Source organism: Mixophyes fleayi, chromosome 6 (assembly GCF_038048845.1).
Source record: "Mixophyes fleayi isolate aMixFle1 chromosome 6, aMixFle1.hap1, whole genome shotgun sequence".
NCBI lineage: Eukaryota > Metazoa > Chordata > Amphibia > Anura > Limnodynastidae > Mixophyes > Mixophyes fleayi.
This window is the reverse complement of record NC_134407.1, coordinates 32,337,890-32,362,298: the sequence shown is the minus strand read 5'-3', so window position 1 is coordinate 32,362,298 and position 24,409 is coordinate 32,337,890. Positions and strand designations below refer to the sequence as shown.

Here is a 24,409-nt window from a genome sequence, read left to right as displayed (position 1 = left end):
GGGGAGGGTCTGACATATGTATATATGTTGTAGGGAAGAGTTCACCAAACACACAGCTTCCCCTCTGGTATGTCAGGCTGGGTATATGAATATATACAGAGCACTGCTGTACATAACCTAGGTCATTAATCTCTGTGCTTCTCCTGTAATGCAGGTCTCCTAGTTGGCAGCAGTGACAGTCTCCAGATATGAGCGGCTCACAGAGAAGTTTGGGGAAGGGTAAGTGTTATGGTTGTAGTGCTGAGCTGGTGTATGTGGAGAGAGCAGTCCAGCCTCCTGACACACTGACCTCGGTGCAGATAACATTTACTGTGTGTAATAGGATTTCCTGATAGGGACATGAGAAGGAGATGCTGAGGGAATGAGCTTTCACTTCATAACAAGTCAATGGGTTCATCTAGATAGTGTCACCTTGTTATAAAGAGCAGGTGGTATATTTGGGATACAAATCCCGGGACTGCAGCATGATGTAGATTGTACGCTCCTTTGAGCAGGGTATTCTCTCCTCCTGTCTTCACCACTGTTAACTCTGCTATCCAGCTACTTAGCCCTCCTCCTTGAGGACCCTCTTTCCCCGTCCCCTCTCGCTCCCTCCTCTCCCCTTGGGGGTCTCCCTGTCATCCGTGCCTTCCCTCTTGGACTCCGTCGTTGGCGGACCTTCCCCTCTCCCCTCCTCCGCCCCTCTAGCTGTGCTTTGAGCTCACTGAGTTACTGTGATTATTGTTTACTGTACTGTGCTGTCTCACCTCGTATTGTAATTTCGTTTGTCCCTGTACGGCGCTACGGACACCTAGTGGCGCCCTATAAATAAAAATTAATAATAATAAATGATGTATAAAGCCTCCATCCTTATGAGGTGCAGGGGATTTCTGGTTACATGTATATTGCTGTCCAGCCTCCTGACACAGTGACCTCGGTGCAGACAAGATTCACTGTTTACTGTTAGGGACATGAGAAGGAAAGCACTAAGTACTAGTACATGGATAAAAGAGCAGATGGTATATGTGGGATACAAATTCTAGGACTCTGACAGGAGATGCAGCGTCCCTGTCCTTATGAGGTGCAGAGGGATTCAGGTTACATATATATTGCTGTAATATGGGTGGTTTGTAGGCTGTCCTTGTACAATCAGCCCTTTGAGGTGCAGGACGCACTTGGTGTAACTATTAGATGCAGGACTGTCTCTGCACTATTACTGTAATAACTAGAGATGGGCAGGCTCGGTTCCCCGAGATCCAAATTAATCCGAATTTAGCCTATCCAAGTACCGAGCGGAGCACGCTCGGTACTCTCCCGCCTGTTTGGATTCGAAATCGAGGCAAAAAGTCATCGTGACGTGTTCATATTTCTGAGCTCGGTTCTCGCGAGATTTGAAAAGCATAAATACCAGCCTCCACAGCAATCCATCGCCATTTGACAGAGGGAGAAAGCAGGGTTAGGTCACACTGGCTATATCAGCACAGGGACAGAGCAGTAATTGGACACATTATTGTTTCAATTCAATACCATTCTAATCTTAATACCAGTTGTTACAGCTGTAAGATGAGGATAGAGGAGGGTTTTTGTTCAGTTTCTGGCACTCCAAGTGCTTTTGGGGTGTCCCCCATTCTTTCGCATTAATTTTTCTGGCTGTCAAAAGTCCTATTTGGCAGCAGTGTCAAAAAAATATATTTAGCACTCCCAAGTGCTTTTGGGGTGTCCCCCATTCTTTTGCATTCATTTTTCTGGCTGTCAAAAGTCTTATTTGGCAGCAGTGTCAAAAAAATATATTTAGCACTCCGAAGTGCTTTTGGGGTGTTCCCCATTATTTCCCTTTAATTTTTCTGGCTGTCAAAAGTCCTGTTTGTCAGCAGTCTAAAAAAATAATATTTAGCACTCCAAGGGGCATATTCAATTGACGGCTGGATCGGCGAAAATCCCGCGCTCAAAAAATATTACCGTTAATACGGTAATTTACTCGCTGGATTTCTGCGAGCTGAAATCCAGCGAGTAAATTACCGTATTAACGGTTTCCCCCGCGCAGGATTACCGTAATAACGGTAATATTCTTTGAGCGCGGGATTTTTGGCGATCCCGCCGTCAATTGAATATGCCCCCAAGTGCTTTTGGGGTGTCCCCCATTCTTTTGCATTAATTTTTCTGGCTGACAAAAATCATATTTGTCAGCAGTATCTAAAACAATTTGTAACACTACAAGTGCTTTGGGCTCATAATGGATTCAAAGCAGTCCACATATGAGCAGAATGAGCAACCAGGTTCTGTCACCAGTCCTGATGGTAGTGTTCCCAGTACGTCATCTGGGAACGGCGATGTCAAAATACATAGTCTTTTGAAATCAGGCAAAAAAACACACACCCCAAAAAAAATTACCGTGTTGAAGCGAAAAAGAAGTGTAACTGAGGAAAAGTTAACTGCCGATAAAAAAAAAATTGCCAACATGCCATTCTACACACGCAGTGGCAAAGAGAGAATGAGGCCTTCGCCTTTCTCTATTAGTGGCAGATCCAAAAATGTTACCGAGCCTTCTTCTAGTACGGTCACTCGTGACCAAGCAAGACCAAGTAATTTGGAGTCTAAAAGTGGTACACAACTACTGTTACGCGTCCAAGCCAAGCTGCAAGAAAACAGTAAGACATTAGAGGATAATGTATGCTCTGAATCAGAAATTACACCAATCCCTGTGAAGAGTCCATCCACCAGTGGTATGTCTAATCGTGAGCATTCTGTTAGTGAGAGTGTACCCTTAAAGAAGGGTCCTTTCAGGAGTACTGCTGATGTGTGCCTTAACAGCCCGAGTGTAGCCGGTGATACACCAATTGAGGATGCCACTTTGGAATTAGAAGAGGATGAGGAGGAGATTTGTGTAGGCGACGAGGGCACTAATGATGATGTTGATGATTATGATGCAGACAGATACCAAATTCCCTTTCTCAATTTCTATTTATATTCTAGAGCAGGGGTAGGCAACCTTCTTCTATCAGTGCGCCGGCAAAAATCTTTTCAAGCCCAGGTGTGCCAGTAGTATGTGTGTGTGTGTGTGTGTATAATATATATATATATATATATATATATATATATATATATATATAAATATATATATATATATATTTATATTTATTTCATCATGTTAAAATTATAATATTAATGGTAATGGGAACAAATAAATGTTTATGGTAAGCCACACAATAGTGCCCCCATTTTATATTCTGTCACACATAAGTGCCCCCAATTATTAGTATACCTGACATAAGGGCATAATCATATTACGCCACATTAGCCAGTGTATGCGACTCACCTCTTGTAGACAGTGGTTACATTCCATCTTGTTCTGTATAAAATGACAGGTTGACTGAAAGGTGATTTTATAACCCTGGGTGAGATGTGGCATTGCTACTTATCACTGCTAAATGTTATGTGCCCACCATCTCATGAGCGCAGGGTGTTACGTTGCATGAACTGATGTGATGAAAAACGTTACGTGGCACGTTGCACTGGGGGTTATGCTGGCATGTTTTTGCGGCTGTAGGACAGGATTAGGGCCGCCAAGAGAAATTTTGGGCCCCGGTACAACACCAAATTTTTTGGGCCGGCACCCGCACAGGTGAGCAGCAAGGGTGCTGTATGCCGCGGCGGCGCATCCAAAGAGGCGTGGTCAACATGGGCATGGCTGGACTTCGCTAGACATGACATATTGGTGGAAATTTGATTGCAGTAGACATTTCCACTTATTTTCCCTCACACCCCATAGAGGTGCAAGGAAATATGGGAGGAGATTTCTGTCAAATCTCCGCCTCAAAGTGTCTCGCGGACGTCCCGGAGACACTTCGCGGCTAATTGAACTCCCCCATTATGTATCAAAATTGTGTTACTCTCACCTACCTGTGATTACAGCTATCACAACCTGGTACTGGATTCTAGCATGGATCCTGGAATGTTAGGAGCTGTTGGAAAATGCAAATATGGAAAAGCAAGCAATAAGTGAACACCGTACATAACACAGATCATGCAGTATATAATACATTCATTATAATAAAATATTACATTAATCACACCCTCCCCAGCCACATCCCACCACCCCTCAACTACATCATGCATCACGCCACCCCCTGCCAAATCACCAATCACGCCACCCCCCAGACACACCATGCCATCCCCCAGGCACACCACGCCACCCCTCAGCTACATCAAGCCACCCCTCAACTACATCACGCCAACCCCTGTCACATCACCCACCACGTCACCCCCCAGACACATCACACCATCCCTCAGTTACAATACCCTTCACGCCACCCCTCAGCTATATCACGCCACCCATCAGCTACATAACGCCACCCGTCAGCTACATAACGCCACCCCTCAGCTACATCACGCCACCCACTGCCACATCACACTTCACGCCATCCCCCCAGACACACCAAGCCATCCCCCAGGCACATCACGCCACCTCTCAGCTACATCACGCCACCCCTCTGCTACATCACGCCACCCCTCTGCTACATCACGCATCATGCCACCCACTGTCACATCACCCATCACGTCACCCCACAGACACACCACGTCATCTCCCCAGACACATCACACACGGGCACAATGCCATACATATATACACATACATAATGCTATATACACATACAAAATGTCACACATACATAATTCCATACACATACATACTGCCATACACATACACACACAATTCCATATATATACTCAAAGCCACCCCCACCCACCAGTCCCTTGTACTCACCTCATCTCCAGAGGATGATAGCTCCGCGGCTGTGCTCTGAAATGACAGGCAGCCTGGCAGCAGTCTGATTTGTTGCCTTGCTGCCTGTTTCCATTAGTTCAGTCTGTCAGTCACTAAGATTTGCAGTCCTGATTAGCCCCGCCCCCTCCGATTACCCCCCTCCCGGCTGGTGAATGGGAGGGGGAAATAAGCTTACTGTCTGCAGTAATTAGTATCCCCCCCCCTCCTCTCGGCACTCCTGGGCAAGATGAGAGACTTTGTAATGAGAGCCAGCTACAGTGTCTCTCGTCTATGAGCAGAAAAAGTTTTGGTGCCAGGTGGAAGTGCAGCAGTTCAATTTCGGCAAGCTCTTGTGTTTCTGAAAGCTGCTCCAGCGTGCCGGGGGTTGTCGACCCCTGTTCTAGAGTCTATAACGGCTGAATAGTTTTCTATTTTACTCCTAGTGGATAGGGGGTCTGATGCAGACAGATACCAAACTGCCTTTCTCCATTTCTTTGTATATTCTACAATCTATGCAGGCTGCTTTTTTTCTATTCAACTACAAGTGGAGGGCGGGGGGGGGGGGGTGGGGGGCATAGCCAGCCACCAAACTACCTTGGTCCATTTATTTTGTATATTGTTCAGTCTATGCAGGCTGCTTTTTATCTATTCCACTACAAGTGGAGGGGGGGGGGGGTCATAGACAGCCAAGAAACTACCTTGGTCCATTTATTTTGTATATTGTTCAGTCTATGCAGGCTGCTTTTTTTCTATTCAACTACAAGTGGAGGGCGGGGGGGGGGGGTCATAGACAGCCACCCACCAAACTACTTTGGTCCATTTATTTTGTATATTGTTCAGTCTATCCAGGCTGCTTTTTTTCTATTCAACTACAAGTGGAAGGTGAGGGGGGGGGGGTCATAGACAGCCAACAAACTACCTTGGTCCATTTATTTTTTATATTGTTCAGTCTATGCAGGCTGCTTTTTTCCCATCAATATTTTTATTGAACAATTTTTAAAAAAATATGGGGTACAGAAAAAGGGGGAAAGAGAAGAATACAAATAAAGGGGAGCACATAGGGGAGTCCCCGCACAGGGGGAAAGGATCACTCGAATAACATAAGGCACACTATATAAACAATGTACATTTAACATTCAGTGTTAAAAGTAAAAAAAAAAAAAAAATGATACAGCAAAACATATCAACCTTCATTATGACCTCCACGAGATGCTTCTACCATGGAAGGGGTATCAGGGGGTTGGAACTGCTCGACAGGCTGGGGGAATTCTATGAGGGCCGCTGGGGAGTGGGCTGCTGGGAAGTCGCGAACCTCTTGAGGAGCCCCAGGGCCATCTGTGATATATTCATGCCACCTAAACCATCTCATGATGGGAGCTGATGCAGATGAGGAATAGGGCGTATCTATTGTTTCCATCTCAAAACTGTATTGTATCTTAGAGATGATTCAGGTAGTGGTTGGGGGGCCCTGAGACTTCCAGTTTTGTGCTATTACTGCTCTAGCAGCTATCAATATGTGGCCCAAAAGGTAACGGTCGTGCTTCGGAATGGAAGTCGGGTAGACATGGAGAAGAGCCAGGGCTGGGTCTAGGGCAACCGGAGTCTTTAAGTCAGTTGAGATCAGAGCAAATACCTCGCCCCACAGCGGCTGAATCACTGGGCAAGCCCAGAAAACATGGAAAATATCGGCTATTTGGGTACATTGGCGCCAGCAAAATTTTGTTTGATTGACTTGGCCAGAACCTGTGTAACCGCTCCGGGGTAAGGTACAGCCGGTTGAGAAGTTTGACCTGCATCTCTGTATGGTTAATGCATTTGGACATACGGTAGGAATATTACATAAATTCTTTCCCATTGTTGCTCAGTGAGCATTAGGTTCACATCCGATTCCCACTGGGTTTATGCAGGAGTTTTAGCAGGGGGAATTAGAGAGTACATGTAGTGATACCAAAACGTTATTCCACCTCTACCACTACCCTTTGTCAGTCTGTTTATGACAGACGATGGGAGCGAAATAAGAGAGTAGGGGGTCCTAGAGACCGTTCTGACCCAATGTCGGATCTGCAAGTATCTATATGTTTCTGAGGATGGCAAGTTGTAGCGATCTTGGAGCTGAGGAAAGGAAAGAAAAAGGTCTTGAGCAAACAAATCTGATACTGAGGAAATCCCTCTGGCTTTCCAAACCGTAAGGTTTAGATCTGAGATGAGTTGACCCACTGCCTGGAGAGAGAGATTACGAGATGGGAGTACAAAGTTAGCATGCAACCCAATAATTCTATCCCATACCTGCATGGCATCCGAGATGGACCGTAACCTGTATATAACAGATGGGCGAGCCAGCCTAGGTGTCCAGAGAAGATCCAACAACGGGTAGCTACGGCACAAGGCTCTCTCCAAATCCACCCATGGCTTAGAGGTAGGAGGGAGTACCCAATCCCGCAGTTGGCTCAATATGCAGGCCTCTTGGTAGTGAGTTAAGTTAGGGAGCATCAGACCCCCACGTTGTTTAGATAGGGCCATACGTTTATGGGAGAGAAGGGGGCGTTCCTGCCGCCACACATATGACATCATTAGTGTATGAAATCGGGCCATCAATCTTTTAGGTACAGTATAAGGAATAGTGCGAAAAATATACATCAGTTTAGGTAGTAACATCATTTTAAAAACAGCTATACGACCCAGCCAGGAGACCTCAAAGTTAAGCCAATTCTTAGTTAGGGAAGAAAGCTGCAAAAAGATTGGAGTGAAATTAGTTTCAAATATGGCGGACAAGGTAGGGGGAACATGTATACCCAGATACGGTAGAGAATCCTTTACCCAGACAAATGGAAATTTATTTTGCAAAAACGATAGTGATGATTGCGGTATATTAATAGGTAAGGCTTCAGATTTAGTGATATTTAATTTATATAGCGAGGCCGAGCTATAGTCATCTAGGATGCGTTTCAAGGCTAGCAGTGAGGACTCCGGGCTGGTAACAAATAGAAATACGTCGTCCGCAAATAAACATAGTTTGTGTGTATAGGAATGAAAAGTAATGCCTGGAAAATGGGGAGCCTGTCTAATTGTATGCGCTAAAGGCTCTATAGCCATGACAAACATCAGAGGGGAGAGGGGACACCCCTGCCTTGTTCCATTAGTAATGGAGAAAGGGGCGGATAGAAAACCGTTACTGAATATTCTTGCAGAAGGGCCCTGATATAAAGCTAATATAGCATGTAAAATGTTGCCCTGAATACCAAATTTAAGTAAAACCTCTTTCATATAGAGCCAATGGAGCCTATCAAATGCTTTCTCTGCGTCCAGAGAAAGCATAACGATCTCCTCTCTGGTCTCAGAAAAAAGGTCTATCACATCTAAAATGCGCCGTGTGTTATCTGTCGCCTGGCGACCCAATATGAAGCCCACCTTGTCCGGGTGGATCAACTGTGGTAAGAAGGGATTCAGACGGTCGGCTATCAACCTAGCATAAATTTTTAGATCGGTATTAAGTAGTGCTATAGGTCTATAGTTTTTACAGTCGGAGTGATCCTTACCAGGTTTGGGGATCGTTATTATTTGCGCTTCTAACATCTCAGCTGGGAAGCTACCCCCCATCAAAACGTTATTATAAAGATTGGTAAGGAGCGGGGCCAACTCCGACCGAAATGTGGTATAAAAGGCATTTACGAAGCCACCCGGACCAGGGGCCTTGTCTCTAGGGAGCCGCTTAATGACCTCCTCGATCTCACGTTGAGACCAAGGGAGATTAATCTGCTTCAGGCTATCGCGATCTAACGAGGGGAGATTAAGGTGTTGGAGAAAGGTAGATATAGACAGTTCTGATGGCTGTACCGTGTCTTTGTCATCCTGGAGGTTGTATAAGCTAGCATAGTATTTAGCGAATTGATTTGCTATATCAGCAGGATTGTGGATCTTATTACCCCTAGAGTCATTCAGAGTTTTTATTCGATTTCTAGCTTGCTTACCTCTAAGTTTGCGGGCCAAAAGCCGACTGGCTCTATTGCCCATGGAATAAAATTTCTGACGTAGTTTAACAAAAGCTGATTTCATGCGGGTTATAAAAAGTGTATTAAGCTGTTTCCTAACATTGTTTATTTATTTTTGGTGGGTTTTAGAAGGACGGGTCTGGTTTTGTGATTCTAGGGTGACTAGAGTGGGTTCAAGCGTACGTTGACGAAAAAGGTATTGCTTTTTCAATCGTGCACCAATCTGAATAGCTGAACCACGTAAAACTGCTTTCAAAGCACACCAGTGAGTGGATAGGGAGGTATCCTCTGGGTTATTCACCTGGATATATTGTGTCAGTGCTTCTGATAAGCCGAGCTTGGCCTCAAAGGAAGTAAGTAAATAGGCCGGCATCCGCCACGGTCTCGGGGGGATTTTAGTGAGATTTAAATTCCAGGTCCACTCAATTGGGGCATGGTCTGACCATGTGATAGGAAGAATATTAACTGCATTAGTATGTTGTAGTGTCCATTTGTCCGTCAGAACCATGTCTATTCTAGAGTATGTGTTGTGTACGCTAGAGTGGTAAGTGTAGTCCCGCACATTTGGAAATTGAACCCGGCAAACATCATAAAGATCATATTCCGCTAATAATTTACGAAAGGCTGTTAAAGGACCCAGGGTTGGATCAGGACCCGCCAATTTTAATGGCCTAGATTTGTCTATTTTGGGATCTAAGGTCAAATTGAAATCTCCCATCAGGACCAGGTGGCCTTTATGTACTTTCTGTATCTCCTCACATAGTGACTTAAGGAAAGGAATTTGACGGGAGTTGGGAGCATATAGGGAGACTAGGGTCACCTGTTTATCCTCTAGAAGTCCAACCAGAATTATAAATCGGCCAGATTTATCTTCTACTTTTGCCTGTAGATTAAAGCATACACGAGCACTGAACAACACGGCCACCCCATTCCTTTTGAATGGGCCGTTAGCAAAGTATCCCAGGGGATATCTCGGGTCTCTAAGTTGGGGGGGGGGCACGGGATGAAAAATGAGTTTCTTACAGGGCTATAACATCTGCTCTACGTTTATGAAATGTAGTAAGCGCCAGTCGGCGTTTATTTGGGGAATTGAGTCCTTTAACGTTCAAGGAGTAAAATCAAACCATAAGTTATGGAACCTGGAAAGGAAAAGATGTCACTAGTGAGCCAGTTCCATTCTTGTAGTGTATAGTGCGAGTGATCCGGGGAAAAGGGGGACCAGGGTGGAAGGGTACAAAAAGAAAAAAGAAGAGAAAAACTAAACTAACCCGTTGAATGGGGTCAGAGCATTTGCCACAGAGGGAAGCATGTGGCAAACTAGGTACCATGTGGGGAGGTGGTGGAACAAGGATACGGTCCCACTCGTGTAACACTCAGGAAAGAGTAAGCAACAAGAAAAAAAAACAGAGAAAAAAAATCCAAACAGCAATAGTACAGTAACCATATAACATCAGACTAAACCTCTGGTGTACTATAACAGGGAATATATCCTACAATAATACAATACAGACAATGCAAAGAGGGGAGTGTTCCCAGCAGGGGCACCAGGCCCACCCACTGCGACATCCCAATCCTCGCATGGGTCCAGGTCTTCCTCAGCTAAACCTGATTGATACATCTCAAAAGTTAACAAGGGTTTTTAAGGCAAACCATAAGCGTATAAACGCAATATACTAAATATTCGATATCCAAAAAGAAAGGGAAATCAAAAAGGAATTATTAATAATTATACTTATCAAGCCAGAGGTAGAAGTTGTAAGGCCTTACGGTTTTATCCCTAGTATTACACCTCAGTCTTTAGAAACACGAGTCCACTCTGATTGAAGCGGGGTCTTGCAAGACGCGGTTCCGGGTGTAGGAGAGATATGCCAGTCCTCCAAGAGTTTAGTGCCAGCTTCAAGGGATGAGATGACATATGAGGACTCCTCATGGCATACCAGTAGCTTAACTGGGAAGCCCCAACGGTAAGGGATGTCATTTGCTCGCAGGGCTGCCGTTATTGGATGAAGGGCTCTTCTTTGGTTGATGGTAATGAGTGACAAGTCCTGGAAGAGCTGCAGATCCCCCAGGATAGCCACATTAGACACATCTCGAGCCGCTCGGAGTATAGCCTCCTTGATATGGAAAAAATGGACCCGAAGAAGAGTGTCTCTCGGTAGATTCCCCGACACAGATCGAGGGCGTGGAAGACGGTGAATGCGGTCAATGAGAAAGTCTCTATCATCGCTCACTGAGATTAGCTTCTTGAACAAAGAAACGGCATAATCTTGCAGATCTGCATTAGAAACAGATTTTGGGATGCCCCTGATCTTAATGTTTCTGCGGGACCGATCCTCCTGATCCGCCATTTTACCTCTCAAGAAAGCAACCTCACTCTGCAGGGATTGATGTGAGGAGGCAAGGTCATTGTTAAATGCACACACTTCTCCCATCTTTGTTTCAAGGTGGTCTGTACGATCCCCGATTTCAGTGATTTCAGATTTCAAGCCTCCAATGGCCGCTTTCATTTCAGACGTCAGGTCAGCCTGGAGAGCAGTTAGCATCTGGTGTAAGGTAGATTGTAGAACACGCGCTGTTAGTGGAGCATCCAATGCGGCATTGGTTCCCAAATCAGAAACAGGAGGTAGAGGGGGGATCTCTAACTCCGTAGCTCGAGCCACTGGGGGGGGGGGGGGGGGGATCTCTTGAGGTAGAAGGAGAACTTGACGCCGACTTTGGCTTTGGTTGGAATTTAAGTGGAGGAGCCAAGACAGTAGGCTTAATCTTTTTAGGAGCCATGACAGACTGTCTATTCTGTAAAGCCAGCAAGGTTTGGAAAGTATACTCCGCTAGACGATTGATTACTTAGAGTGTCACACTGGGTGGGTATCCTGCATGTTAATTCAAAACTTCCATAGTGGCAGGGAGATGCCCATGCTTCATACACATTACAAAGATATTCTCAGCCATGCGTTAACAGGAATGTCAACACCTTGTGATGTCAGGTATTTTACAGAAAGCTCTGCAGCCGCAATATTATAATTGACCAGCAGATGTCAGCAGTGTCACAAACTCTTGGGTGCAGGCAGATTTTCAGCTCTGGTTTTCAACTCAGAATAGTAGTATATAGATAAGATTAACTCAGGGCACAAAGCTCTCGTGTAGAAGTTACAAATACCAGGCAAAGGGATTCTTTGTTCTCTGTCTGTGGATCGGGGGCTGCTGGAGCGGCGGGGGAGCCAGAGCGGACCCTCCCACAGGTAGCGATGGGGTGTTTACAGCTGTGGGTCTCGAGGGAGGCAGAAAGGGAGTCTTAGCGGCGCGAGGCAGGCAGCCGATGGAGGGTCAGAAACTGGAGCAGTGCGCCCGGAATCACTTCAATGGGACCAACAGAGTGTTGTTCTGATGTAAGTCGTGTGGCAGGGTCCTAATTAGGGCAGATAGCTCACGGGAAAATGTGAAATTTGTAGCCAAGAGGGGACAGCTGGCAAAACCTCCGTCCACACAGAATGGCGTCCAAACCACCCAGGCTGCTTTTTTTTTTTTCTATTCAACTACAAGTGGATGGCAGGGGGGGGGGGAGGGGTCTATAGAGACTGAAACCAAACTGCCTTTGTCCATTTCAATTTATATTGTACAGTCTATAACGGCTGAATTTTTTTGTATTTTCTACAAGTGGAGGGGGGCCTAGAGAGACAGAAACCAAACTGCCTTTGTCCATTTCTTTATATATTTAACTATAAGTGTAGGGTGTAATATACACCCAAAGACAATGGCTGCATTGCCAATAGGCTAAGATGAAGAGGAAGACAATCAGGTTTGTGTGCAGAATTAAGGACGGCCTACCAGGGATTAAACTGTTCTCTTCCTAATTTATTAGCTTTTCAATTACCTTACTTATCCAAGAAACAGGTGGAGCACTAAATTCGGTTATTTTATGCCCAAAAACATTGATTTTTAAACAAAATAGCAAAACAAAACCAAATAAAACCAAAACCAAAACATGCAATGGCGGTTTGGCAAAATCAAAACCAAAGCACGACGGTAATCCAGATCCAAAACCAAAACCAAAACACGGGGGTCAGTGAGCATCTCTAGTAATAACAGGCTGTACATGACGCATACACAGATATATGAACGTACAGAGTTGTGCTTATTGTCTAACACTCCACTTCTGTTAACTCACGTTTTGTATAATTAAATACAACATTATAACTTAAACATATATATATATATATATATATATATATATATATATATATATATAATACATATATATAGAGCCAATGCTGCTCCTCACCTTTATAAATACACCAAACGCCCAAATTTTGTGAAATTTTTGCAAATGACTGTTTTGTGTGCCGAAAGTGTTTTAAAATGGTGTTTTAAAACAATACAAATAACTTGTCACGGTTAAGCTCACGTGGTAATATGCAAAGTACAGCGATCTGAAAGTCAAAATTATTGGTGGCATGGAATGGGAAATAAGTAAAAGACTGAGAAGATTTACATAAACAATGTGATATGTAAAGTAATATTTGAGTAATAGGAATTTTGTTAAGTTCTTTTTTTTTTTTTTTTTTCTTTTCAGCCGATAGTTGATTCCACTTTTGTGGGATAAATGATACGCAGTATCTAACTGTTACCAACAAAGGGCCCAAGATGATCTTACTCTAATTTTTTCCATAATTTTAACTAGTTATGTATAAACTAATGACGTATGTTTCTATTTGAATATCTAATTAATACATTTAATTTTATTTTCAAGTCGTGTATATATTTTGGTTTATGTAACAGGAATGCCTATATCAAATAAACATGGCGTATTGCAACGATGCATGCTCGTACAGCAACAATGAACTAATTACAATACAGCATGCTGTATATGTATCAGTTTGTGTGTTTATTATTTTAAAACTGGCCTGAAACTCTACAATAGAATATAATTTTACTACTTATTATAGTACACTATGGGGGGAATTTAAATGCCAGTGATCTGGCGCGCAGACATTGCGCCGGGCACATTGCCAGCAATTACATTAGAAATCTCCGCTCTTTTTTCAAAAAGGTGCGAGGAAAAATGAGCATAGATTTCTGTCAAATCTCCTCAACGAAGTGTCTCATGGACGTTCCAGAGACACTTAGGCCTGTTGGATATTGCCTATAGCAACCAATCAGATTCTAGCTGTCATTTTGTAGAATGTGCTAAATAAAAGATAACTAGAATCTGATTGGTTGCTATAGGCAACATCTCCACTTTTTCAAACCCGCAGTTTAGTAACTATACCCCTTAGTGGCTCATTGAATTACCCCCTTATAGATACAAATTAAATTACAAATAAAGCTTGAGCCAAATTTATATATATTTAGTCTATAAAAGTTGATTTAGATAATGTCATTAGATCAAAAGGATGGTGGTCTTTTTGACAGCTAAATAATTATATCTGTGATCATTAAAATAACGAGGCAATGTAAAATATTCTTGCTACAATGCTTTTGTCACCAGCAGACAACTTGTTCACACTTGTGAGTCACCTAAGAAGTACAACTATCACAATATTAATATTAATGTTAATGGCAACAGCTACTATGGTAGACATATTGCATACAACTCTTCATCCATGTGAATGGGCCTGAAATAGAAATACTAAATACTTTTACATCTTTTATATCTCTTAAGGAAAACTATATTTCTTAATAGGGATTATAATGTTAGCTAAGTTACTAGTCAGTCTTTTTAATGCAGGTTGCTTAATGCCATATTTCTGTAATATACATACTGAATGAAAACTCTATTTCAGGCAGTGATGCACCGGGGCCAGTACCTGAGGGCATCATTCGACTTTACAGCATGAGATTTTGCCCCTATGCCCAGAGTACAAGGCTCGTCCTTCTTGCCAAGGGAATCAAGTAAGCCTCTAAAATACATGATTTATTGGTATAAAGTGACATCTATTAAAGTAATTCTATCGTTTTCAAATAAGCATTGCATAAGCGATTGTGTTGTGTTTCCAAAGCACAAAGTAATTTATTTTTAGCAGATGTAAAATTTAACAATTCAATACATGATTATAATACAGTACAGCCAATACCAAAAGATAAATACATACCGCTGCGCTCGCTTGCGCTAGCTGCGCTCCCACTGGTACCAGCGCACAGTACTTCACTCCAGAATACTGTGGTCAGAGTAGACTGAGGCCAGTGCCAGTGAGAGCTGTTATTATATACACTCAGTGTTAAAGTGAGAACAATGCAGATGGTGTGGCTTGCTTCTATTGGTCCAGGTATCAGGAAGGTCCAGAGTGCTGCAGGTCATAGGCCAGTTCAAACCAAAATATCCAAAGGTGGGGGTCATCTCTCCAGGGGTTGTGCTATGACGTTCCTGCCAAGAATCCAGTTACAACTAGTCTATTAGCATTTTATAGTCAGTATTTCTTTAAACAATTATTCCCTAACATCGCTAACTAGAGTATGCAATGTGCGATCTCTTCGGACAACTGCTGATGAATAGGGGATTAAAATGATACCAGACATGACTGTAACCTGAACATTAAATAACACTAAAGTGTACATATAATCATAATATATAAACTGATAATAAACTAAATACTATCTGCTCACAAATCACTGTGGAATGGAATAAATATACATATGAAATATATAAATAAATAAATGTTGTAGTGCGAGTGTGTGCGTGCATATTTTACCACGTGATCGCGCCATGCCACGTGAAGCGTGGCATACTGAGTGCAATCGCACGATAAAACAATATTAACCAATATACTTTCGTTCATCCAATTATATGACTTCGATACATCCCTCTCTGACAATTTTACATTTCTCCCTGATGCACTTGTCCTTAAGTCCCTTGAAGACTCTGCTGTTGATACAGGGGCGGGGGTGGCTACATACATCAACGAAGAATAAAGGGGGAGGGGTATCAAGAAACAGATCCCCACATTTGCGGGATTTGAAGGTTGGGATCACCTTTAAAGGCACAATGTCGAAGTTTTTTACTTGGTAAAATATAAAACTTTAGCAATAACCGTTTGTTTATTTCGCTCTGTGGTTGAACATTCTTTTGTCTTTATTTATAACTTGTAGTAATATATCATGAGTTGTCCCATGACGACTTAATGCTTAGGTTGGAGTTAGCTATAGTAAGTATTAGATGAGCAGTGACTGTATGGGGGAGATTCAGTTGTCAGCGATGTGGACCACGGACATCAATCTACGCACATTGCCGGTGATTACGGTAGGAATCTCTGCCTATTTTACAGTGCCAGGAAAAATGAGCAGAGATTCCAGCCAGAACATCGTCGCAAGGTGTCTGTGTGGATGTTCTGGAGATACCTTGCAACAAATTGACTCTCCTCCTATTAATCCTTATATTCATACTAAACAAACACTCAGAGGACCTTTACCTCTACTATATGAATCCTTATCAGTCCTGTGTCCAATGTACAGCAGGTGGCCCCACCCTCCACTGAACTCTTGTTACCTGTATCTGAGATCTGGCTCTCTACTGTTAGAACCTACTACAGGCCATCCATGGTAGTACTTCTGTAGAGCTTTATAGGGGTACTATAGCAAGCTCTCAAAATCCGATGTAAGGGCTGCTATACATGTGGAACAACACTGCTCTTCAATGTGAAGATTTAGTCCACTAATAGTGATAGAACTAGAAGAACAGTATTTTTTTCCAAATAAATATTACATAGTTCTCTACTTTATACACTGATCAGCCACAACATTAAAAACACCTGCCCAATATTGTGTAGGTCCCCCTCATGCCGTCAAAACAGCTCTGACCCATCGAGACATGGACTCCACAAGACCTCTGAAGGTGTCTTGCGGTATCTGGCACCATGACGTTAGCAGCAGATCCTGTAGGTCCTGTGAGTTGCGAGGTGAGGCCTCCATGGTTTGGTTTTTCCAGCTCATCCCACAGATGCTTGAACAAATTGAGATCTGGGGTATTTGGAGGCCAAGTAAAACACCTTGGTCATGTTCCTCAAGCTATTCCTGAACAATTTTTGCAGTGTGGCAGGGCACATTATCCTGCTGAAAGAGGCCACTGCCATCAGGGAATACCATTGCCTGAAGGGACGTACTTGGTCTGCAACAATGTTTAGGTAGGTGGTACGTGTCAAAGTAACATCCACAATGCCAGGACCCAAGGTTTCACAGCAGAACATTGCCGTGAGCATCACACTAACTCCACCGGCTTTCCATCTTCCCATAGTGCATCCTGGTGCCATCTCTTCCCAGGTAAATGACGCATACGCACCTGGCTGTCCACATGATGTAAAAGAAAACGTGATTCATCAGACCAGGCCACCTTCTTCCAGTGCTCCATGGTCCTGTTCTAGCACTCACGTACCAATTTTAGGCACATTCGGTGGTGGACTGGGATCAGCATGGGCACTTTTATTGGCCTGCAGCTACACAGCCCCATACACAGCAAGCTGCGATGCACTGTGTATTCTGACACCTTTCATATAGCCATCATTAATTTTTTCAGGAATTTGTGCTACAGTAGATCTTGTGTGTGTGATTGGACCAGATGGGCCAGCCTTCACTCCCCATGCGCATTACTGAGCTTTGGGTGCCCTTGCTCCTGTCGCTGGTTCACTGGTTGTCCTTCCTTGGACCACTTTTGGTAGATACTAACCACTACATACCAGGAACACCCCACTACCCCTGCCCTCTTGGAGATGCTCTGACCCAGTCGCCATCACAATTTGGCCCTTGTCAAAGTCGCTCAGATCCCTACACTTGCGCATTTTTCCTGTTTCCACGTCTCAACTTCAAGAACTGACTGTTCACTTGGTGCCTAATATATCCCACCACTTGACAGGTACCATTGTAACAAGATAATCAATGTTATTCACTTCACTTGTCAGTGCTTTTAATGTTGTGGCTGATCGGTGTATATAAAATCAGGAGTCCTATCTGAACTGCAGCCACATAAGCTTGTTGCTCATTTCTCAAAATTGAATTTCTTTCCTGTGCTCTGCCTGATCTTTCACTATAAAATTAGCTAGGAGTTTAGAATAATTCCATTTATGTACTGGGAAATATATTAAATTAACGCTTCCCACCAAGAACCATAGAGCCTAGTACAGTTCATGGCTAACCTAGAAGGTGGATTTCTAATGAAGCCCTGATACACAACAGCCGATGCATAAAAATCAGCCCACATCTCCTCTGATCTATACTGTGCTGTTACATATATTCTCCATCCATAGCTGGCCAATCATTCTGAGCTTGTTAGATGTGTTCTTCATACCCAGGTGTGTTTTTTCCTTCTCTGACAACTATATATTACACCATAGATCACTTTCATAATTAGTCATGTAACATGGGGGTGGGGGGACTGCATATCCTACATCACTTTGGAGGACATTTTAAACTGGTGCCTCATTTGGGTTTCACCTCTGATTGCAACATGGTTTTTATGAAGTTGGTAATGACACTGAAATATAAATTACTAGCATGCAACACTTTATTGCATACTTGCCAACTCTCCCGGAATGTCCGGGAGACTCCCGCATTTAGCGTGAGTCTCACTGACTCCCGGGAGAGTGTGGCAATCTCCCGGATCTGCCCACTTCCTAGTGAAGCGGGCAGATTTAGGTCCAAAATTGCAGCGATTCACCGGGAATCGCCGCTGTCAAATGACGCATTTGGCGTCATTACATCACAGGGCTGGGCCAAAATGACGCTATTTTTGGAGCCCCGCCCCCTGCACGCCCACCTTCCCCGGCAGGCTCCCGGACCATACTTGCCATAAGTTGGCAAGTATGCTTTATTGCAGTAAAAGAAAATGTGCACAAAAAATAAAAATGTTGGTGTTGCATGTTCATTTGTGAATCTATTGCATATAATTCAGAAGAAAATGTAAAGTGGACATGTCTATTAAATATCATTTTACTTCGGCAAAAAAAATAACTACATTTATGTCAAATGTAAAAAAATAAATAAAAGTGTATTAGCGCTGACAATCAGGAGCTGCCCTCTGTTTTCTGGCTTCTGATCTGTAAAGCCGAAAATCAAACAATGCTCATAGAAATCAAAAACAGATGGCGCTGCTGATCAACAATCTTATACTGAAAAAGAATATATACTAAAATAAGTGTAATAACTGTGAACTAAAATCAAACTCTCTATGAAAAGTATTGAAACTACAAAAACAGCAAAAATGCAAAGCTACAATCTCTAAAATGTACAACAGTCCCAAAGTTTGTATAGTCCAATTTATAATTGATTAAAAAGTTCAACAAAATGTTCGTAACATCAACTTTTCTTAAATCTTCTTCCCACAGGATTTAGATACAAATAAACAACAGTGTAATACTGTATATAATAATATTTCATAGATATTCTCCCAAACTAATCTTCTTCTCTTAGGTGATTAATAATAGTAACCAATAGCACCATGTGAGCAACTCAACACCCCTATTGTGACTGCACTCACAGAATATTGATTGTAACATCGCTTTGTATACCAAAGATGTGTCATCTTCTTAAAGCCAAAAATGTGCAATATCACTTTAAGATCAGCTCACTCCATGTACAGGAAAAAAGAAATGCCACTAATAGTGCATAATCGTTTACACACTTATTAAAAAGATATAAACAATAATATAAATAACAATGATCCCCAGATTGACTGGGGTAAGAGTCCACCTTTTATCCGTGTGGATTAATCTCACATTGGCTATAAGCATATAGATATGTACTCCCCACGATGGTATCAGAACGGCCGGCTTTCCTTTCTGTAGATATCAAGGATGGAGGAACAGATCACTGTCGCGCGTAATCTCCAGCTATACTAGCAGCCGACGCGTTTCGAATTTGAAAATCATTATCAAGGCATATGGGACCTTCTCACATCAGAAACCATCTCTTGAATAATCTTTATCAGTGCATCTATTGCATATAATTTTGAACTAAATGTAACCCCCCCCTCCCGAACTGTACATGTCTATTAAATATAATTTTACTTTAGCAAAACAAAATATATTTTTTTCTGTTTAGGCATGAAGTTGTGAACATCAATTTAAAGAGCAAGCCAGACTGGTTTTTTGAGAAAAGCCCTCTGGGTCTGGTACCTTCTCTTGAAACGTCTGATGGTAAAATAATTTATGAATCTCCTATTATTTGTGACTACCTGGATGAAGCCTTTCCTGGGATTAAACTGACTCCAGCTGACCCTTATATGAAGGCAGAGCAGAAGATGATATTGGATCATTTCTCAGGGGTAGGTGTAACTGGGAACTTTGTTTTGTTTGGTGGGGGAGTAGATGGAGGATGGGGGGTTGCGATGGTTCCTACCTCAGATTGCAAGCAACCGATACGCTTGAGGATCATTCACAAAGGTGCACTGAGAAGTGATCTGCCACTTTTTGTTTCATTTTTTTTTTTAAATTAATTCCACACACTTGAGCTACATTAAAGGCCAACATGTGGAGAACCCATTGAGCTTTTGTTTGGGTTCCAAACGTGTGTTTTTTCTGGCTATGGGATCTATTATCTGTAAATCTGTTGTCCAGGAAAATCAGGAATTTTTAGAGTTCCTATAAGCATTTCATGCTTGTGGAATCTTAATTATTTCAAAAGTATTTTTACATACATCATACATAAATATATAAGCTTCAAGCTATTGTTTGCCCATAACAACTACCAATAGTTCTGTGGACTAATCTGAATCTATGGATCCAGGATGGCACTTTTAAATAACCACTGTGATTCCTCCCAGCCAATCAGAGGGCTTGGATGAATCATCCCACTAATGAAAAGCGAATAACAATGGCCCGTTAATGGTGCTTGTATGTGTATAATAATAATCTTGAAAAACCCTATCCATTATCAAGTGGTATTGCAAAGTAACTTGATGTTCTAATATATTTTACATATAAGGTATTAAAAATATGGTAAAACAGAAAGCTGTATATTACCACTTCATTATAAATGTGTTTTAAAAAAAATAAAATAAACCAATTTCAACCACAAAAGAGTTTGAATGTATAAATGGTTATAAAGAAATGAGATTGAGGAGACAGATGTTTAAAAACCATAGCAGGCGGTATTGTGTATAATCTAACACACATGTACATATATATCTTCAAACTGTCTAAATTATAGACCAGTCTATACCAGAATATAGAACGGCAAATTAACATTTTTGATTGCCTTAAATCTGAGACTTTCTGGGTTAGTTATAGTATTCTCACTTTCCCTTATTAATATTACCCAGCAAGTATTTGTCTGTGTTGTATCCCCCCCCCCCCCCTTATCATCCCTTATCATCCCTTATCATCCCTTATCATCCCTTATCATTCCCTGTCTGTTTATATAGTCTGAAACAAAAACACTGATATTCATAGCCTACAGACTTTATGCAACATACTAATGTACTATATTGTTTTGGTACAGATGACGTCTATGTTGCAAAAGATCATGTTTGCACAGAACAAAAATGAAGATGCAACTAAATTCAAGACACAAGTTTTGGAGAAATTAACAAAACTTGAAGAGGTAATGAGACAATAATTTTTTTTAAATAATTTTCAAATTAACTCCTTTAATTTATGCCTCTGTGATATTCCTGGCTCCTAGTGCATTGATGAGCTGTATTGTCATTAATATTGCTTCAGTCCACAAATGTACACCTTCAATGCGTGATTAATGAATGTAATTTAATGCTGAACAAACTGTATTGTTGTTAGTTGCATAACAATAGTAATGACTGTGTGCAATCATATGACTTTTTTTAAATAAATGGGACCCATGAGAATATCAGAACTTCAATGAAACTGTAGAGTCTGCTGGCCGCTTTCTACATAGCTTTTGCATTTTACAGAAACAAAATGGCTGCTCCAATCTTGTTTTGGCTGTAATTGATAGTACAGACAGACACTGCTCATACTTGCCCAGTCGCCTGGAATCCTGCCCACTTCCTAGTGAAGGGATGGCGGCCTCCATGAAGCGATTAACAGCAAATTGTGTCATTTTGGCCCATCCATGACGCTCTACGTGACGCCCCAACACCCCTTACTTGTCGCTCGTCACCTCTGCTCCAGGATCTCCAGCAGAGGTGAAAACAAATGTCATCAACTATGTATTATCTGTTATTTCAGCCATTGCTTTAGCTTAAACCTGGTTTGCTAATGAATATAATTCATGTATGTAACTGTAAAAATAATTGAGACATAACAATGCAGAAGGTCAGGTTTATTTCCAGAGGGGGCGACCAATATACAATTGGTCGGTGAAGTACTTTTTCTTCTCTCATCATTAATAACTCAGATTAGATCGAGTCACACTAACTATGAAAGTCCTTTATGCCCCTTTACAGAGGCGCACGTAGGATTGTCAGGGGGGCGCATGCGTAGCAGCTCCATTTCGGCAGCGCGGTCCTATAGAGCAAGCCGCGGCGCTGCCAAAGAAGCGTCCGCGGCAGTGCTGTATACAATACAGCACCGCTGCGGACGCTTCTTTGACAGCGCCGCGGCTGCTGCATTGGACAGTGCCGATATTGTGGGCACTGAGTTAGCACAGGGGGGGGGGGGGTTTCTGGAGACTCAGAAACCCCCCCTGCGTGCGCCACTGCTTTATATTGGTGAGACCTTCTTACATTCATAATATTTATCTTTGGTTGGAGACACAGGTAAACAAAATATGAGCTACTAAGAACTTCCAGCTTTCCTCTGCTGTAACGTAGTTATTGTTAATATATTTACTCTGTGTTCCTATCCTGAAAGTTTTTGGTTAAACACTTTTGTAATCCTGATGATGTTGTCTCTAAATTATCACAAACATTTTACAGTTAGTTATTCTACAATATCGAAGTCTAACTGTTGTATCTGATTTCTTTTCAGATGTTGGCTAAAAAGGGGACGCCGTACTTCAATGGAAAATCTGTGTCTATGGTTGATTACGTGATCTGGCCCTGGATTGAGCGGTTCAGTATGTTTGGTGTTAAAGAGTAAGAGGAATCTATAGGCAGTATATAATATCTATTTATAATTACCACGCCTGGTGTATAATTTAATTTCACTGCGTAATGATCCGGAGGCATCGTTTGTATGGACATTGTAATGATTGCCTAGTTCTGTCTAGCAAGACTAGAGCAAGATGGGATGTGAACACTATCAATCATATAAAGGACCGCATTAAAAATACACCCACACTGTAAGGGACTTCCATATGTCCTACTCTACTTTAATAACCTTATTTTATATAATTGGTCAGTAAATAAAATATATGATAGCAGTCATTGGACCTTATATGGATTGTAAATAACCCCAACAAACCAGACACTTATTTGATTCCAATGTTGTGGGGATGAGAAGGAGGAGGGGAGTAGAGTCTTTCATGGACATGTTTACTGACTATTTGTATTTCTTTCCTCTCTGTAGATATTTGGAGAAGACCCCACACATCAGTGCCTGGTACAATCTCATGATGCAGGACCCAGCCGTGAAGAAGACCTATACTGAACCAGAAGTTCTCTTAAACTTTGTCAAACTCTACTTTCGGGACAACTTGGAAGCTGTTGATTACGGCCTTGATTAAGATCACAAGTGTGACCTGTAGACGTTGTGCCTTTAAAAAAAAAAAAAAAAGATTATGATTCAGTAACATTTTCTTTATTTTCTTCCACCCAAAGCACTTAATATCTGAAGCTCGTGATGTAATAAATATTAAATCCCTTATTTTCTGGTTGTTACTGCCCGCCTTTTACAGGGACAGGTTAGGTTTGGGTGGGCTTTACTTTGTGAAGAAAAGCCCACCCAAAACTAACCTGACCCTGGACCATTTGTGTCATATTTGAAAAAGTGGAGCATTTAATACAGTGGAGTATCAGACTGGGAGAATGCGTGCTGGGAGCAGGGAGGAACAGCAATTTGGAGAAGGGGTGCTGGGATGGAAAGAAGAAGAAGCCTCAGTCATCCGGCCAGGCAGAGAAGGGAAGGCACAGCCCATGAAGCTGCTGCTGATCTCCACGTGTCAGGGGGAGCATGTGATGGGCTCCAATCAGAGTTCAGCACGTGCTCCTATCACCCCTCAGCAAATTCTCATGGGAAATATTTCCCTGACTCCCCCAGCAGCCCAGTCCGAGCCTACTGTGGTGTTTAAATTGGTTTGGAGCAGTGTTTGCAGTGGGTGGTGTTTAAATTTGTTTAGAGAACTATAGAAGAATAAAGATGGAGGAAAGTGACAGGTAGCTTATTGTTTCAACCCGTTTAAACAGGCTAATCATACTTCTAATAAGAAGGGGTTGAGAACTTTTTCAGAATAGATGTGTAAATTATTTTTTGAAATACTAAAGGTTGCAAAAGTTTGTGCCAGCTGCAAAGAACAACTTGTGACACTTGGAAAAGAGCAATAGGGTCATTTTTCAGTTCCTCAAGATAATGTAGTATCAGCTCCCACTTGCTGATATCAGAGGTTATGTAGCTGCTGTCTTTGACAAGCCTTTGTTCTGGAGAAAGATGACAGCATCAATGAAGTGAAAGTGACATTCCTCCATCCAGTTGGTCCATCACCACCTTTCATGCTCAGGGAAGTCGGATGTTTTATGGACTACTATGGTAGGTGTTCTGTGAAATGGAAATACTAAAAACAAATGAAGCCTTCAGCCAGTTCCAACCCATCAAGTAGTACCATTCAAGCAGAGCAGAAGCCC

General features: G+C 42.3%; 1 protein-coding gene across 1 annotated transcript; it reads left to right on the top strand.

Annotated features, from left to right (window-relative positions):
• LOC142161006 (glutathione S-transferase omega-1-like) lies at positions 1-23,405 on the top strand. Its single transcript, XM_075216196.1, has 7 exons — positions 1-67; positions 155-219; positions 14,514-14,622; positions 19,756-19,978; positions 21,154-21,255; positions 22,599-22,705; positions 23,139-23,405. Exons 2-7 carry the CDS (start codon positions 189-191, stop codon positions 23,293-23,295), a joined length of 729 nt encoding a protein of 242 aa, XP_075072297.1. The 5' UTR covers positions 1-67; positions 155-188; the 3' UTR covers positions 23,296-23,405.
• Positions 23,406-24,409: the final 1,004 nt, after the last annotated feature.

Coding starts and splice junctions, on each gene's coding strand:
- LOC142161006 (XM_075216196.1), top strand. CDS start 189: ATGAGCGGCTCACAGAGAAGTTTGGGGAAGG. Junction 220..14,513: donor ACAGAGAAGTTTGGGGAAGG/GTAAGTGTTATG, acceptor ACTCTATTTCAG/GCAGTGATGCACCGGGGCCA. Junction 22,706..23,138: donor AGTATGTTTGGTGTTAAAGA/GTAAGAGGAATC, acceptor TCCTCTCTGTAG/ATATTTGGAGAAGACCCCAC.